General features: G+C 37.6%; 1 protein-coding gene across 7 annotated transcripts in view; it reads left to right on the top strand.

Moving 5' to 3' along the window:
* Positions 1–17996, top strand: part of Cdin1 (CDAN1 interacting nuclease 1) — a 222771-nt gene that overhangs the window by 197430 nt on the left and 7345 nt on the right. For 2 of the 7 annotated variants that reach the window (XM_048793126.1, XM_048793128.1), the window contains exon 11: positions 13668–13745. The exons of the other annotated variants lie outside the window; for them this stretch is intronic. In XM_048793126.1, the coding sequence (XP_048649083.1) occupies positions 13668–13698 (31 nt within the window). In that variant the 3' untranslated portion in view covers positions 13699–13745. The remainder of the gene's footprint in view (positions 1–13667; positions 13746–17996) is intronic. 7 annotated transcript variants of the gene reach the window in all.

Genomic DNA, 17996 nt, shown 5'->3' with positions numbered 1-17996 from the left:
CCCCCCCCCCCCTTTTTTTTTTTTTTTTTTTTTTTTTATGTCCTATGCTTTATCTCTCCTCCCCTTTGCTGTTTTTTTCCTTCAGTAGAGTGTTGTACCATGGAAGTCTTGCTAGAAATGGGCTGGAGTTCCTGTGGGCACCACCTTGAGGTATCTCCCTTGCTGATTTCATGGTAGTATGTCTGTGTGACTTTTTCTTGTCCAAGTGAAGCTGTCAAGTACTGTTAAGTGGTGCACAGTTTGGCCATAAGAAGATGGACTGGTTATCTGAATGAACTATGAGATTAATTTCCAAGGTCAGGCTGCTGCCCTTATAAAAGTTTAGTTTGCTTGTACAGATTCACTAAAAAGAGCCTCTGTGGTTTTTATTTTTCTGACAATGGGATGAATAACATTTACATGGAAGAAGTTCCAGGTTGTTAAGCCAGCTGGAACTAAGGGTATTCTCATATACTTGGGTTCCCATCATAATAAAATCATCAATTTAGTAGTAGTTTGACAAAAGAAGCCCTGAGCAGTGATGACAACAAATTTCAATGATCTGTGTGATGTTTTTCTTGGTTCTGCTGTTAACTGAAAAGAAGCATTGGCAAGCCACGCACTTGGATCCACCAAGCTCCAGTTCTGAAAAACAGCAGATGATCGCTGAGGTTCTGGGGGCAAATGACTTACTAACCAAGGGAATTGGGTAGCCATGTATTGAAGCCCAAGGCATCAGGGAGGCAGGTGCAAAGGTTTCTACAAATACAAGTTACATTGATACATACATTCATGCACACACCTTAGTGCAAAGAAGAGCCACCAATCATAGCCTGAGCTGGTAATTGGACTGGAGACTTTTCCACACATTGCAACTTGAAATCTTGCTCTCTGGTGACCCATGGAAAACTGTTCCCATTACCTTGTGCAGATAACTAATTGGAAGTTGAGCACCTCTCAGGAGCTCAAATACTTTTTGCTGAAAGAATTGGTAGTTAAGCCATAATTCTTGAACCCAAGATTTATTGTAACTGAGAAACTGCTTGCCCAAAGTTTAATTTACCCCTCTATTTGTTATGACTTGTTAGTTTGACACACAGTATACCATAAAAATAGCTAAACCCACACGGCTCACAATGGTGACACAGACACCTGTAAGATCAGATCTCTCCTGATTCTCCTTCCACACTGTGAAAGGTGCACCATCTTTACTGATTCCTCTTCCTTCATGCGCCCCTTACATTCTCTGCCCAAGTTCATATCCTCACACTCCTTATCTCTGTACTCCCCCAACAACCTTACGTCCACTTCTGTTTTCAACAGAATTTTCAAATGTCACCAGTTTGTATCTTTTTCTTGAGCTCCAGATACATTCTTTTAATTGCCTGCTATGCTGATTTTCAAACTGACTTCTACAAAAGCCCCAAAATGCCCAAGTGCCCTTGTCCTTACTCTCATGTCCTTCATCTGACATTCTCCGTCTCATCCTTCACAACCAAATAGAAATTTCATCTTCAGTGAAATCACCCCCAAATGTCACTCTTCCACTCCCATCACCGCTATTGAAATGTGGTAGCTTTTCAAAAATTATAGTGCAATAATTAGTAGCTGTGGTTTCATACTCTTAACCTACATTTTCATTTGCATTAACAAAAAATAGTGTACTTTTTTAAAGGATGCAAGTGTTCTGCCATTCTAATGTATTCCATTACCCTTCAGCCTTTTTAAAATCTATAGTTCTCATAAATGGTTTAGAAAATTATTTGATCTTTCACTATTGAATATCCTGTTTCTTATTTTATCCAGAACTACTTTAAGATTATAGTGAATATACTTAACTCCCTAAAATCTATTTGGTTATCTGTTATTCAGTTGAAATGTATTTATAGCAGTATTATGGTCATTCACATATTTATACATTTTATTAATTTTGAAACAATTCCATCTTAATTTGTTATAAATGTAGTCTGTTCTGCCACTTAAGGACTGATTCTTTCTGTTTAAAAAAGTCTTTTTTTTAAATCTTATTCCCAGTGTATAAGAATCTTAGCAAAAAATCAAACATTAGGTAGCCTGCATAACATATTTAAGGTTCTTATAAGTAAATTAAATATGTGATTATTTTCATACTTTTTGATAGAATTATACAACTTACAGTTATAAAATTGTACAAGATCTATATGTTTTCACTTCCCTGGAAAGATAAAATATTGCCATGTCTTTAAAGAGAAACATGATAATCATAAATTTTCTAAAAATGAGTAGTTTGAACTTAGGTATAGTTTTTTCAAGTTTTTAAAACTCAAATTAATACATCCTGACAGATTAAAAATTATATGAACCTTCAGATATTTTAGGATGCCTAAAAAAAACATTTTATAGAATTCAAAGGATTGTCTGTAGAAACAGAGTAATAAATAGCTTGTCAGAAGGTGGAAGCATCAGAATGTAAAATACTCAATTAGTTTCAAAACAGAATTATCACTTAAATATATTTTAACAACGCAGTTACATCAAATGTGTAGCATTTAAACAGTGAATAATAGTAATGAATTTTTTATCTCCTTATACAAGAGAAGTTGTAAAAGTTAAGACCTCATATTTTTATTCTGAAGCAACTGGAAGAGCAATCAATGGAATAAGGAGGTTTGGCAGTTCTCCACAGGGTTCCTCCATGCCCTGGGTGGGAAGTCAGCACACCTCACCCTGACTCTGGTTCTTGCCAGTGGGTTTCTGAAGTACTTTATCCTCCTAAATAACATGACAGCATTTTCTAAAAAGCTTTCATAAGACACTGTACAAATGTAAATTGCTACTATTTTCTCATGTCTGGAAAAAGGAAAGTATATTCACAACTGAGTTGATTGTTTGATCCAGATCTTTCCTCCTTATCTAGATTAGTACAATAAAACATTTCTGCATTTCCCCACATTTCCTAAAATACAAAGTAAGAAGAGACTGCAGAGTGACCTTGAGTCTGACTGCCCCTTGTGCCTCAGTTCCCTGGATAGCTACTATTGTTTAACATTGGGGGATTTATGTACGGTTGTACAAAGAAACTGACACCCACACACACATGCTCAAGTTGAGGAGATCCAAAATTGCAGACCATTTTCTTAAGGATGATGTTCAATCCTTTAGAATAAATAAATAAATATAGAAACATTTTAAATAAGTTTAATCAGATTATGATAAGCACTTTGAAAAAAGAAGGTAAACATTGAGAAAATGTGTACTCTAAATCTTCCATGGCCTTTTTTTGTTTTTCAAGTGAGATATATATATATATATATATATAAATAAAAAGTTAAGTGAATGGTGAGTGTAAGCAAAATGAGACACAAAATGAGAGCTTTTTGCTGCTGTAATAGTTCCAACTATACATTTTTTTTTACTTGCTGAATGAACAGTACGAATCCTGACAAATTAAGTAAAATTCAGTAACAGAATGGGTCCCTTCTATTAACCATCTATCAATTAGATTAAGACAAAGTTTTGTTATCACACTATGATTCTAAACGTTTTTCTTTTAAAATTATGCCCCACTCATGATGCCTATCTTCACATGAAGTTACCATTCCCATCCTCTTCTGAAATTTCTTTTCTCTTACTGGACAGTTTGAGAGCGGCAATGATCACCCAAAGGCACTATTGTTAAGAATCTCAAAATTGATACAGGGATTATTAGTACTACCAAAGACAGATCCAGTCTAGAACCTGTGTATAAACATGGATGAGATAAAAGAATTTCTCTTCCAAATGGCAACTATTTTAGGAAAAGGAATGCTTCGTCCATAAATAAGCCTAAGGGGCGTTATAAATGTGTCGGGAGCTCTGGGTGATTGATCTGTGTGAGGTCCATCATGAAAATAGACAAAAGTCACAAGGGTTGCTTCCCTGTGGAAATCGTGGTAGAAAATTGCCATATGAGGTCCCTGTGATGGGCCTTGCTGATGAGATTATGGATATAATAACTTTACAGACTGGACTTTCAGTCTCTTGAGATCCTGAGCATCTTTCTGTGAAGTCTAAATAAAACGGTACCTTGCTCTTTAGGCTCCGGTACAGACATTAGCAAGGAATGAGAACTGTCGTCCGCAACCTTCTCCAGTCCTGAATTCTCAGAGCATCTTTCCCAGAGTTGTTACCACTCAGAAGTGGATTTGTGTTAAACTGAAATGTAAGGAAGTTGTGCCACTGTTGCGGTATTACGGTGCCACAAAGGTTGAGATGACAAATTCAAACTAAAAGGGAAATATCCCTGGCCCATTTTACTGTAAAAGTATTCCATCAAATTCCCTGGGACAAAAACAGTAACTTTAACTTTCTTCCAACTCTGCCAGTCAACACCATATTTTCCTTCTGGGGAGGTAAGAAAGCTCATCGTGTAACACAGGCAAATGATTAAACAAAGCAAATAATAGCAGTTTTTATTCCATTCAGCCTTTCCCGGGTATAACGTAAGGTTCAAGATCTAGACTAGACCTATGAAAAATGGTTTTGCAGATACTCTCCATAACTTTTCTACCTGTCATTGTCAGCTGTTCATCAAATATTTATACAAAGTGCACTGTGTGCCACTTACTGCTTAATGCCAGATTGGTGAAGTAGACAGGTTACTTGCCATAGAGTGTACTGACTATTGGAGGATATAAACATTAAACAAACACAAACAAATATATAACGTAACATCTTTTAAACTTACAGTTTGACCATAAGAGATCATTTTGCTGTTTTCATTTGAGTCCTTTAGAATCATAAATCCTATTAATCTATATAGTCTATAAATCATATTTTTATTATAGCAAATATCCATAAAAGTACAAATATTTCATCAAAAATACATAACAAACATAATTATTGTTTATGCAGAGCATTGGGCATAATATTAGGAATCTTTGTTATTTTATGTCTCATGTTGAGTGAGTGTTTAAACTCAACTAGTTATAACTAGTTGGTCATAATTGTCTTCCCATTTCCTTCAACAAATGTTTCTCTAAAAAGTTACAGAGCCAGGTACTATGACACACTTTTATAATCCCAGCAACAGGAGGGAGGAAGATTTCAGTTTAAGGCCAGCATCAGCAATTTAGCAAGACCTTATCAAACATAAAAGTGAAAAAGGCTGGGGATGTAGCTCAGAGGTAGAGCACTCCTGGGTTTAATCTCCAGTATCACCAAAAAAAAAAAAAAGAAGAAGAAGAAGAAGTAGTAATATAATAATAAGTGTATTTTTGCAATGACCCTTTTTATAATGGATTTTGGTTGGATTTTCTCTGTCTTTGGTATTAAATTTTATTAGTCTTATGAGGAGTTCAGCTACATCAACAACTGCACACAAAGTAAGGTCTTTTGTAAGCATGAGGCACTCACAGATTACTTCAAATATCATCTTGCATTGGCCTCAGCCTGGCCTGTTAGTTCAAGCCCTAAAAATAAACACCTATTAATCAGCTAATGGCAACATGGGTGGACCAGCTCTCTGACTACAGGACCTCAGTGTAACCTCATTCAATACCTTGTCTTATGTCACCCAGGATGGGGTGGTTTGCAGCCAGAAACGCCTCTAAAAGAAAAGACAGTCACAAGCTTAACTAAATGTTTAAAATAACCTCCGTAACTCCTCTCCACATTGACAGATTGCTTTCAACTCCGTGAAATCAAACCATAGCACCAGCCCCAGCGGCTTTGTGGGGCCATCTTAGAGCCACAGCATGTGTAAAGTAAAACTGCAGGTTCAGTCAGAACATCCAAGTATGGCTTTGCCTTGTCTCGCTTTTAATCAAAAAACAATCAGAAGTGAACTCACTCCTGGAAGTCCTTATCTTCATAAAATTCAACTAATGACTCCTGTTAAGGTAAATAAAGTTGCTGTGTAACTCACTAAGGAAACTGTTCACTGTTCACCTCGTGCCCGCAGACTTGTCCAAGAATACAAATTGAAGGAACCCCGTGGAGCTGCCCGTGACTATTTATATACACATACTTTGTCCCAAGGACTCCGGAAAGTTGAGCCCTCAGGATAGTTTTCAGTTTTTTTGAATGGCAGTCTTTTTTCTGTATGGAGTGGAAATTGGGGCTAGTGGTGGGGGCGGGGGGTAATGTATACTTTATTGTATTTACCCCCAAATAAGTGAGCTGCAGTAGATACTTTGGTCCTGCACAAAGTAAATATTTAGCTCACAGATTCCACATACAAACACCGCCTGCAGTATTTGGGTTTCAAGAAAGACGATCGCCTGCAGGCAGAAGTCTGCAGCACATTCCACATGTGGGAATGGGCTTTGCCCTTGCATACCATCCCAAGGGGCCTCGAGGCACGGGTGGCCGGATATACATCACCCTTCCGTCCTGACAACCCCACTGTGTCTCTCTAGCTGTGTCTTCTGCATGCCTACCATCTTTCTTTACTGTGACTTTTCTGCACTGTCCCCAGTGCTATTCTCCCTATCCTGTCTACATACACATCTCCCTCCACCTGAACTGTCTTCTCTTACCCACTCAGTTCAACTTGACTTCAAGATGTGCTCCAAAGATTGCCTCAGCCTTTGCTCAGAGCCTTCCCTGACTCTTCCAGGTAGAATTAAGTGTTTCTTCTCTGAGCTACCACAGGGCCTTCTGCACAGCTCTCTCACATTTGTCTCCTTTTACACTAATCCTTTAGCCTGCCTGTTTTCCTTCCTGCAGAGAGCCCTGCAAGGCAGGAACCATGTTCATCTTATCTGTGAATCACCTCAATATGTGCCCTTTTCAGAAAGGCAAAAGGTTTTACTGTCCCTGATTTTCAATTAGGAAAAAGGAGAGCAAGCACTGTACACTGATAGCAGCACTTTCCTGATAGAGGAGGTACAATTAGGTTTTTCCAGACATGTCAGTCACTTATATATGGTAGTAAACAAGTCACCTCACCCCAGAAAGACTCCGTTTCCTTGGTTGTCAAGGCAGAGTCATGTGCTTTTTGAGGTCCACCTATTTTACTGGACAACTTGTGGAAGTGAGTTGGAAATTAGGAACTGTTCTGCTCATCATCACCTGCAAAACAGACCAGAACTTAGTAGAACTTATCCTGTCATTTGAGTCCAGCCCTGCAGTGTTCTGTATTCACCCAAGATCCTTCTACTGTTACTTAAAAAAAAAAAAAAAAAAAAAAATCTGTCCTTAGTTTCATGTCTCTTTCCTGCAATTGTCTGATAAAGCGACTTCATTAACCCCAAGAAAACAGAAGCTTTGGGCAGCTTTAGCAATTGCTGTTGGCCACTGGGCTCCCTGAAGTCCAACTGGGGGTCTCTGATCAGCCTTAAAAGTGAACTTTAGTGTCCTGAAAGTTTTCTGTGTTCTCTTTAACAAGGCCATCTAAAGCAGCAGCCATCATTTTTGCCTCAGCCATTTGGGTTTTTCCCCTTCTCCTTTCTAAAGCCTTTAAATATTAGTTTTAAAATGTTTACTGATGCTTTTGTATTCTTTCTCTTTTTTATCATTTTTTATCATGATTAAAAAAACCTATAACATTAAATTTACCGTTTTAAGCATTTTTAAATGCACAGTTTTAAGCATTTTTACATTATTTGTGCAATGGAGCTCTAGAATTTTTCATCTTGAAAAACTGAAACTCTGTACCCATTAATTACTAATGTCTTCTCCCCAACCCTTAGCAGTTACTTTTCTGTTTTCTGTGTTTAATGATACTTTTACCTCTTTAGACACTCCATATGAGTGAAAACATGCAGTATTTGCCTTTTGTAACTGGTTTATTTCACTTAGCACAGTTTATGTCTTGGAGCTTGAGTCCTGTTGTATCATGTGACAGGATTTGCCTCTTTTTTAAGGATGAATAATATTCTGTTGTATGCATACCACATTTTCTTCATCTATTCAACCATGGACATTGGGTTTCTTTATTCTTCTTGTTTTTTAAAGAGATATTAAAATCACTTTATAAAGAATTATTAAACTTATTAAGGCTTTTCAAAGTGCTTGTGGTCTAACTATGTTTAGGATGGTACAGTGAAACCTCAAAATGCTCCCCTCAAATTGGTTTGTGCATCCCTTCTTTGTGTGTGACATGGAACTTAAATATTAAAGTAGGCCAAGTAATGTCATGTTATTAAGAGTAGGAACTTATATTTAAATAACATTTAAATCACCGACATCATCAGGAGTTGTTGTCTCCTCTCTTTTGAAGTAGAGTTTCTCCTGGTCACCTGAAATTAATCAGCTCTTAAGGCAGGAGTGACTATGTGAAGTGACTGGCCTGCCCTCTGGCTCAATTCTGGGGGGGATTCCTTACTAGATTCTACTGTTGGGTAGGATTTCCTGAATGGAGCAACAAAGAGTATACAAAAGAAGGTGCTATAAAGCTAATTTATCCTCGGGTTCACTTTAAACTCCAAGATACAAATGCTATTGTGCCAGCTTTGTAGATGGAAAAATTAAGGCACAGAAAGTTAAAAATAGAAGGTCTTAAAGATGATGTCTTCCAGCCCCCTCATTCTATACAGGAAGGACTCGACCAATGTGGAAGAGTCCTTTGGTAAAGCATTTGTGTTGCCCTTACCTTGAAATTGAGATGGGGAGGGGTTTGGGAATGACATTTTAATGATTTGAAAAACTGTTTGGGGAATCAAAACACAGAAGACTGTTGTTCAGATTTGGGCAGACATCTCAACTTGGCTACTTTTGCTTTTTATCTCCTTATGTAAGTAAGCTGTTTAATCTCTTGTTTATAAAATGGGAATAAAGTATTCCTACCTTGCTGGGCATGGTGGCACATGCCTGAAATCCCAATGATTCCGTAGGCTGAGGCAGGAGGATGGCAAAGCCCTAAGCAACTTAGCAAGAACCTGTCTCCAAATAAAAAGGGCTGGGGATGTGGCTCAGTGGTAAAGTACCCCTAGGTTCAATTCCTGGTACAAAACACACACACACACACACACCCTACATCATAGGTTCATTGCGTGTATTAAATGAGACCACATATATGAAGACAGTGCCAGGTACATAATAAGCATTCAGTGTTTAACTCCCTTCATCATCATCATTTTGATCAACATAGCTTTATTATAGTTTCTCAACATTAAATATATGTGCTCATATTACCTACCCATAGACTTTTGTTTTGAGTGAGATAATGGATATAAAGAGCTTACAAGAGTAGCTGGCACATAGTAACTGTTGAATAACTGCTACCTGCTATTATGATTATAGTTATTGTTATTATTAGAAGTCTTATTGTCATTGGCATTATTATAAGTAAATAATCAGATATTTCTTTTGCAAATACCTTCTGCCAGCCCCCAAAATGGAAACTGCCAGGAAAATAGAGCTGGAGTAGAGTCAGGCATGTGCTAACTTTAGGGATATTACATTGACTAGAATACCTTACTCTGGTTTTATTTAGGAGGAAACCAAATAGAAAAAATTACTCACAAAACTCTAAATTGAAGGCTGAAAGATATTTTCCACTAGATGACTTTCAGTACATCCTTACTCTAGCCTGGGGTGACCTCCCCAGTCCAAACATCTGTCTGTTCCTGCAGCCAGGCTTCTGTGCACCTCGCCACCTTGTCCATTCCTAGTTTATGGAGTTGGACAGGTGTGTCCTTTCATTCCCCATTAGGGTTTTCCTATTCTGAGACCTTACCTGGCTCAAAGCTTCCTTTTGCAGATGTAGCATTAATTAAGCTATGCCTTTAAAAATATAATCAGGTTGTATCTTTACAAACTTGAAGTTTTATAACTATAAAGTTGACCTTTGAAGTTCACTTATTTGCATTTTCCTTTTGCTGAGTTTAATTTTCTATTTCTGTTTTGCCATTTTATTTTATATGGTTCTTTGGGGAAAGGCAGGATATAAATACATTGAAAGCCTCACACCAGCATGTAGAAGCCATAAGATTCTCATTTTCTTTAAAGGTACACTATTGAAAATGGTGCAAAGATCATTTTGCAGAGTTTAAATGTTATTGAAAAGTAAAGCCACGAGGTGCACAGGCTACTGCTGAACCTGGGAATGATATAGGCTCTACAGAGATGGCATGTGAGGTTATTGAATGGAAATCCATGTGTCATACACAAATACAGTACATTTTAATAGTTTGATATCTCTTTACTCATCTTAAACACCTTAAGGTATTTGGAAAGGGAAGAAGAAATATAACAGATGAACCTGCTGAGATGTGGCCAGGAACAGTAGTATTTCATTTTGATTGATGTTTTTACAACCTTATCTTCTAGATGAAAGCTACTGTAAACAAAAGCCTACCTAAATTGATCGTATTTAAAGGAGGCAAAACCACCAGTGTGTGGCTGCTGTTGGCTCTCATGTGCCTTGTTTTTCTTCTTAGCAGCCAATTCCTACCCATCCTCACAGTCACCACCTCCACCACCAGTAGTATTATTTCGAGGGACTTTCTACCAGGCTTGAAATCACAGCATCTCCCATAACATCCTAGAGAGCATAGATTCCTAATAGCAGTCTGAGCCAGTTCTTCAGAATTGGGCATATTTTTAAGGCTTATTTTCTCCCTTAAAAATGACTTTCCTTCCCTTCATGGTTGAGAGTTATCAGCAACAGTTGTTTTAATTTTGATGGTCGGGGGAGGGGTGTGAGGAACAGGAGCTAGAAGTGTGTTTTATTTCCTAAATGCATGATACACTCTACATCTCCTGGGGAGGGGACTGTGTTGTGGCACTCATTCATATAGCCACTCAACAAACCTGATTGGCTGGTTCCTGTGTGCCTCTGAAATGCAAACTGCTCTCAGGACACTTATATTTTAGAACTGTCTGATAACTGCTAAGCTGAATTATCTGTATATTTTTCTTCTAAAATCCTTTTTTTTTACTTTCCTTCACTTGACTATTTCCCCTAGTAACTTACACATTTCTGACTTCTAACTTATTTTCCCCTTTCCAGCATTTGCCTTCATGAATCTGAAAAATGGAGGGGTGGGGGAGCGGGGTTGGAGGGGATGGGTTTGTTAGCCAAAGAGATTTGTGAATAAGAGAAAATTTTAACTATCCACTTAGAGCAAGCTGAGATCTGCCATACCTGAAGCCTGTGTCACATTTGGTTAATGATAGATTTATTGGACAAACATGTATCAGCCTTAATCCTTTAGCTATTTGCCTTCTCCAAGGATGAAAATTCCAATAATTTTTTTTGTATTATTTTAAGCAGAGTTTTATATATCCAGAACCCATAAATCTCGTTGTACCTTAAGATAAATGTCTGACTGAACTCTGGGTTACCCTGTGATCTTTTGAGAACTCAGCCAAGGAAAAAGAAACTCTATTCCCCCTATCCGTAATCATGAAAAAGAGTACACGAGGGGCTGGGGTTGTGGCTCAGTTGTAGAGCTCTTGTCTCACATGCATGAGGCACTGGGATTGATCCTCAGCACCACATAAAAATAAATGAATAAAATAAAGATATTTTGTCCATCTACAGCTAAAAAATTTTTTTTTAAAAAAGTACATGAGAAAACATTTTGGGGGTAAATGATATTTATATAATAAAATCTCTATTTTTTAATGTACTTCTAATTCTAATATTCACAAAGTTGGAAATGAAAAGTTCAGAAATAGCCTCAGAATTTACCAGAACAAGTCTGTGGTAGACAAGAGGTGAGTACCAGAGTGGACTACAGCAGTCATCCCAGGCTTTGCCAATTCAATGATCACTATCCATTATGGTTGTCATATCAATTATAAATTCTCTGACATCAAACACTAAATCAGCTGAAATGATGGGTTTGCCTTTGGCATGTTTCCCTGGGGAAATAACTGAGAAAACATGTAATAACTCACACAACCAATTTTGTAAACCACCCCCAACTTTTGGAAGAAGGCCGGAATATAAATTCTAAGTGATTATACCCAACTTACACCCAAGGTCTGCATGAAGTATCCTCTCACTTTTAGTACTTCAGTGTTTTTCAAAGTAAACATGACCTTGGGTACTTTGTTGCTTGTAGGTTTTCTGTTTCTTCCACTGCAATTCTATCGCTATCCCTCTCCTCTTTCTGTTTGAGGATGTATATTGCCTGCCCCCTACATCCTAGTTTGAAGCAGAATCCAGGACTATTGTGCTTAAGCTCATCCTCCAGTTTCATGACTAGATCGTGTCAGTGTGATTCTGGCCCCTCCATCCCTCCATGTCTCTTGGGACCCCTAATCCTACTCTTGCTCTCTCCACCTATAAGTGGACATATCATGGAGAAAATTAAAAGGGCCAGCAAGTGAATAAATACAACACAATTGAAAACTCACCTTTTCAAGGAAGACTTCTAGAATACCATGTCCATACTATAATTTTCCCTTTACTGCAAACCTTTTGTCATTTTGTTTATTCAGTAAACTATGTGTCCACTTAAAATGTAGATTTTTTTCTACACTATTAAAATTTAAGTTATATGCAACTTATGGAGAGGAACCTTTCTTTTGTGATTTGTACTCCACAACAGGATGGATCTGCAAGCCTATATATGGACTCTTAATAGGTAAATGCCTTAATAGGCTGACCCATGACAGAGGTAAACATTTTTCTAGGAAAACAGACAACAGATTAAAGACAAAATAACTTTTGATTTTGCTTTCTATCTTTTTTTCTCTCCTGAGGAAAGATTTCCAATAAGCTAGAATTACTGTAAGCATAGCACCTAAGCATATCCAACATGGCCCAACATGAAGTAGAAATTAAGCACTTTTCCAGGTAATTTAATTTGGATCAGAAAATGTCCAGTTATGTACACAGCAAGGAGAATTTCAGGTCATTGTGGTTGTGTACTTGTATACATTTTAAATTTTCCCCAAAGTAATATATTTTCTATTTATTTTCTATGCAGCATAAAAGCCTGAAGTAAATCAGTATTTATATTTTTACCTTTTCATTTTCAAAATTATAAAAAGTAATTTGTTTCAAAGAGATAAAGTTGCATTTTTTATAATCCAGATCTATGAATTAAGGAAACTCATAACTACGGTTTTCTTTCTTTAGTCATTTCAATTTGCAAACACAAACTTGCCAAGCAAAAAAAAAAAAAAGAAAATGAACCAAGTTATCATATTTTTATTTTATTTCTAGATACTACAGAAAAAGGAATATTTGCATCTTGTATTAAATTGACCATAGTGCCAGAACCTTATGATGTTATATTACATGATAACTAATCTATTATTACTGTACACATATTTATGCACAGGCATAAATACACACATAGTTTGCATATAAACATGTGCAAGCATATTTCACTTGGACTGAAAAGTTATTTACAACTTCGTCTAGAGATACATACAACAGTGATTAACAAGTGTACAACCAATCTACAACATGCAGATTAAAACTAAATAAACAGTGTAAGAGTTTATTTTAAAACAATTACAAGATGTTTTATATTTCTCCTTTATCCTGAACTATGTGTTTGAAAATGCACTCTTCATAAAAACCACATGCAAGTCTTTTTGATGGTGAAACAGTTGACTTCCACCAGCCACATGTCTGCACACATCCTCAGAAGATAACACAGACCCCACACAGCCACTCCAAAGGAGAGGTTAAGAAAAAAAGTGTGTGTGTTTGTGTGTGTGTGTGTGTGTGTGTGAGAGAGAGAGAGAGAGAGAGAGAGGGTGGGGGAGAGACTGACTCACTGTTCTTCTCTTATTTTTATTTATTTTTGTTCCTTTTTTAGGGAAGGAGTTTTCTATTTGCCTAAGAATTGAAATCAAAGATTTGGGCTGGGAACAAAGATTCTAATCAATACAACTAGGTTTGTTTTTATTGTTTGATAAAGACCCTCATGAACAAGAAACTTAACTAAAATCATCCAGTCATTTCATAGCCCACTTGCCACCCTTCAATTGAAAATTGTTTGTTTTATGGACTTGATCCAGATTTATATCCTGGGACCTAGTGCACTGAGAATTCTTTTTTATATAATCATAGTAATTCAACTATTGGGAAGAGAAGTATTAGATCTCTTGAGTTTCCCTTATTCTATGTAGAGAAGCAAACTGTGTGATAGTATATGAGTACTGCCACTTTTCACCATCTTATTATATTGTCAGAAAGAGATGTAAAAGCACTAGTTTTTAAAAATATGCATGTTTTCTTATAGAGCTGAAAACACAAATACTCCAAGTTTATGGCACAAATCTAAAATACATTTCTATATTAAAGATATTTTGGAAGCAAAGTGGGGAAAATGGGCCTTTGGGGTTCACAGCATCCACCCTGTATTACAAATCTGAATCTTCTTCTCTAGGAAAAGAGAAGAATCTCCACCCCACATGCTCACTTGGGCCCACTGCTTCCCTCAGTTTTCCTCATAACTTATTCCAGCTGTTTATTTCCATTTATGTGAACAGGCTGTGGCAGTGATCTGGATTTACTCCTCTCCTCTCGTGTTTAGATTCTGCCCCATAACTTCTGAGTCCCTTCACGGTGTGAAACATTTCTCTGAATTTTATGCCATGATTCTGTAATTCTCACCCCATAGCTTACTCCTGCCTGATTGTCAGGGGCTTTAAATATGCTCTCTCAAATGGAATCGTCTTAATTTCCTTTGCTGAATCATAGGTTGGTTTTCCATATACTTCTTCGATGCGGTGACACTTGAATACAAATGGGTAACTAGATAAACTTTGCAGTGTGAAACTGTTGACTCCCTACTAGAAGAATGATTCCCTGTGGACAGGTGCATCCCAGCTCATAATGTCTCTACCTGCCTTGCTCCTGGCCCCTACATTTTTTTTTTCTTTTGCAGGTGTTATAAATATTTTTTTGAAGTTGAATGACCATTATAAATTTCTGTGTAAACATAAGGTTTAGTTAAGTAGTATAGTATAGAAGTCACAAGTGTGATCAATAGAGCCAGGCTGCTTGAGTTCAAAGCCTGCTCATTTTGGTGCTCTGGTATCTTCTTCTGTAAAGTGAGGGTAATCATATTGACCCCTTGTTGAGTGGCAATGAGTATCAAATTAGTCTGCACATGTGGAAGTGCTGGAAACCCTGCCTGTCACATAATAAGCATTCAGTAAATGTTAATGACCTCTATGTTGCTAGCTATGGAATTATTATTATTTTGTATGTTTTTAAACAACATCTTTATAGACAAAAGAATTCATCAGTAGCCCCTGAAATCTGACGGAATCTCTAAGCTAAACAGACTTCCAAAAACCTACTAGAGAATTGGTTACTGGGGCTAATTTACAAAGTGGTATCTGGTAGTGCAGTGAGAAGTTCTGTGTTCCTTTCCAACACTCTCTGAAGAAGATGCCTCAAGGGAAAGTATAACAATAGGAAATTAATAGTCCTGTACTTTCTCTATAGGTGAAAATACTGTCCCAGTAATTCCTGCATTATGGGCTATAGCACAGAAAGGGATTGTTTTGTTTTATATTTTAAAAAGTAAACAAGCTCTTCCTGAATTTGGGGGCCCAAATTTTCTGGCTGTGACTTGGAGTTTCTTAGAGTTATAGAAAACCTTGAACTGAAAGACACAATTTATAACTCATACCATATTCTCTCAAACATTTGCAATCTGGAATCCTCAGGGATTATCTGAGGATAGCTAGATTTTTCTGGAAAACTAAGAATTTACTCACTGAAGTATCATTTTTAAAATGTTCTTGGTGACAGTCTTTAAAAATACATTACAGCTTTCTCTGCCTTTTTTTAAAACTGAACAAAATGTAACCAGCATCTGTTTTTCCTAGACTGTCCTCAGCATCTGTTGAGATAGACAGAATCTGTTTGCCCCAACACCAAACAGCCATAGGATATCACAGTTGGCATTTTTAATATCTCCTCCCTAGCTGTCAGTAGTCATTCACCTGAGCTGGCAACATGTTCTTCCTATAACAGCCTCCCCTGCCCTGTGCACCTCTTCAAATTTGCAACTTTAGAAACCCAGAAACCAAGTTTAACACCCAGACCACAGACTGGAGAAAACATGGAATATGCTTCGTTTCAGGTAACCCCAGCATCCTGGATAAGCAGCAAGGACAGGTCTTAGTGCATAGTCTTAAGTGAGGAGCCAAGAAGCAGTTAGTACAAAAGCACACAGTTACTTAATAACTGAAGTTTGCCTTTAAAAGTTGCTGTTTATAGATAATCGCCTTCAGTCGTCCCTTCTGCGGTAAATTCTGGGTTCCACTGTAACTGAAAGAGCCAGTCTATACTCAACAGGACTCTTCATACTGCACATGTTAAAGAATGGTATTTGATTTGTACTTGAATTCAAGTTTATAGTGCATATTTGTATTAGTTATCTGATGCTGTATAACAAATGACTCCAAAACCAAGTAACTTAAAATAGCACACATGTATCTCACAACTTCTGTGGCTCTGGGGTGCAAGCACAGCTTAGCTGGGTCCTCTGCTTCACAGTCTCTTCTAGGCTGCACTGGCCCAGTGTCTGCAGTCTCATTGGCAGGTCCAACTAGGAAGGATTCACTTCCATGCTTAATCAGTGGATGTTGGAAGGATTCATTTCCTCAGGGACTGTTGGACTGAGGGATACAGTTCCACAGTAGCTGTTGACCACAGACCACCTTCGGTTCCTTGTCACACAGGCGGCTCCCACATGACAGTTTTTCTTCATCATAGAGTACAAGCAGAGAAAGCAGCAGAGTTTAATCGCAAGACAGAAGTCACAGCTTTTCTAACTGAATCACAGTGATAATTCTGTCACTGTTGCTGTATTTTAGTTACAAGCAAGTCACTAGGTCCAGCCTAGTGACAATTCAGGAACAAAGGATTACAGAGAGCTTGAATATAGGTGGGTATCATTTAAGACCATCTTAATAGTCTGCCTGCCACAATATCTGTCTCTATCTCTTAGTTGCAACCCAGAAAGAACTCCACCAGCATTATTACTGGGGTCTTCTGTCATTACTGCTGCTGCCCAATTTAGTTTGACACTTTTCTGTACCTTTCAGTGGCTAGACTGCTCTTGGTAGAGTGAGTTCTAAATGGGACCTGGTGCAGTTGCTAAATGTCTTTCCTACTAGCTCATTTTTGACTGTGAAGATGAACCATATGTGCAGGGACAGGTTAGCTACAACTTTGCCAAGTATTTTCATACATCTTCAATATGTCTTAGTGTTACTCATATCAGAGAACCTCCCTTGTGTATGCCATTCACCTGTACGTAACATATCCATCTATAGAAAAAAGTGGAACCAATTAGAGGGACATCTCCAACCCTGCCAGATTCAAAGATTTTCTTCAAAACAAACAAAAACAATTTTTGCTACTCCCATATGATAACAGCTGTGCTTTTAGATCCCATCTACTTAGAAAATACATGATGACTGAAAGCTATTTTATCATATCATTGAATCCTATTTTATCATCAACATTTTAGAAATAAGACAAGATAAATATGTGTAATATGTACTTATATAAAATATTTATATATGTGTGTATATATTTCCCCCTCTGCGAATAGAGGGGGAATAACAATCTCTTGCAGTTTCTTCCCAGCCCCTCAATTATCTGGCCCAAGGTTGAGAAACTGAGTTAGATCTCAGGACGGGGTCAAGAACTCAAATGGCCACAGAGGTCAGCTGAACAACATAAATGAGCGAAGTAGAAAGAACATAAGAAAAATGCCCTCTTGTTTTTTTCTTGAAGTATGAATCCCTCTGAGGCTGTCTGGTGCTTTCGCACATTGGAAGAGATGTGAGTATGGAAAACTGGGTCTTTACACTAGAGAAGTCCACAGTACAAGCGTGGAGATCAAGGGTACCTGGCACAGAGTCTCAGCATCAGGGAGTTGCAGAGAATGGTGGAGACTGCCACAAACCTGAGAATGCATGTCATGTCTGAAGGGGGCACCTGTTACTTTGCTCCAGCCACTTGTGACCCCATCAACTTCTCAAAAGAAGCAGAATATGAAGGATTTTTTGTAAAAAGTCCTAATTTTTATGTGTTGACTAAATTTTTTTCTTTTGATAGTGGGGATTGTACCCAGAGGCCCTCTACCACTGAGGTGGCCACAAAGTCCCCCCCCCCC

Source organism: Marmota marmota, unplaced genomic scaffold (genome assembly GCF_001458135.2).
Source record: "Marmota marmota marmota unplaced genomic scaffold, marMar, whole genome shotgun sequence".
Lineage (NCBI taxonomy): Eukaryota > Metazoa > Chordata > Mammalia > Rodentia > Sciuridae > Marmota > Marmota marmota.
This window is presented reverse-complemented; position numbering and strand designations above follow the sequence as displayed.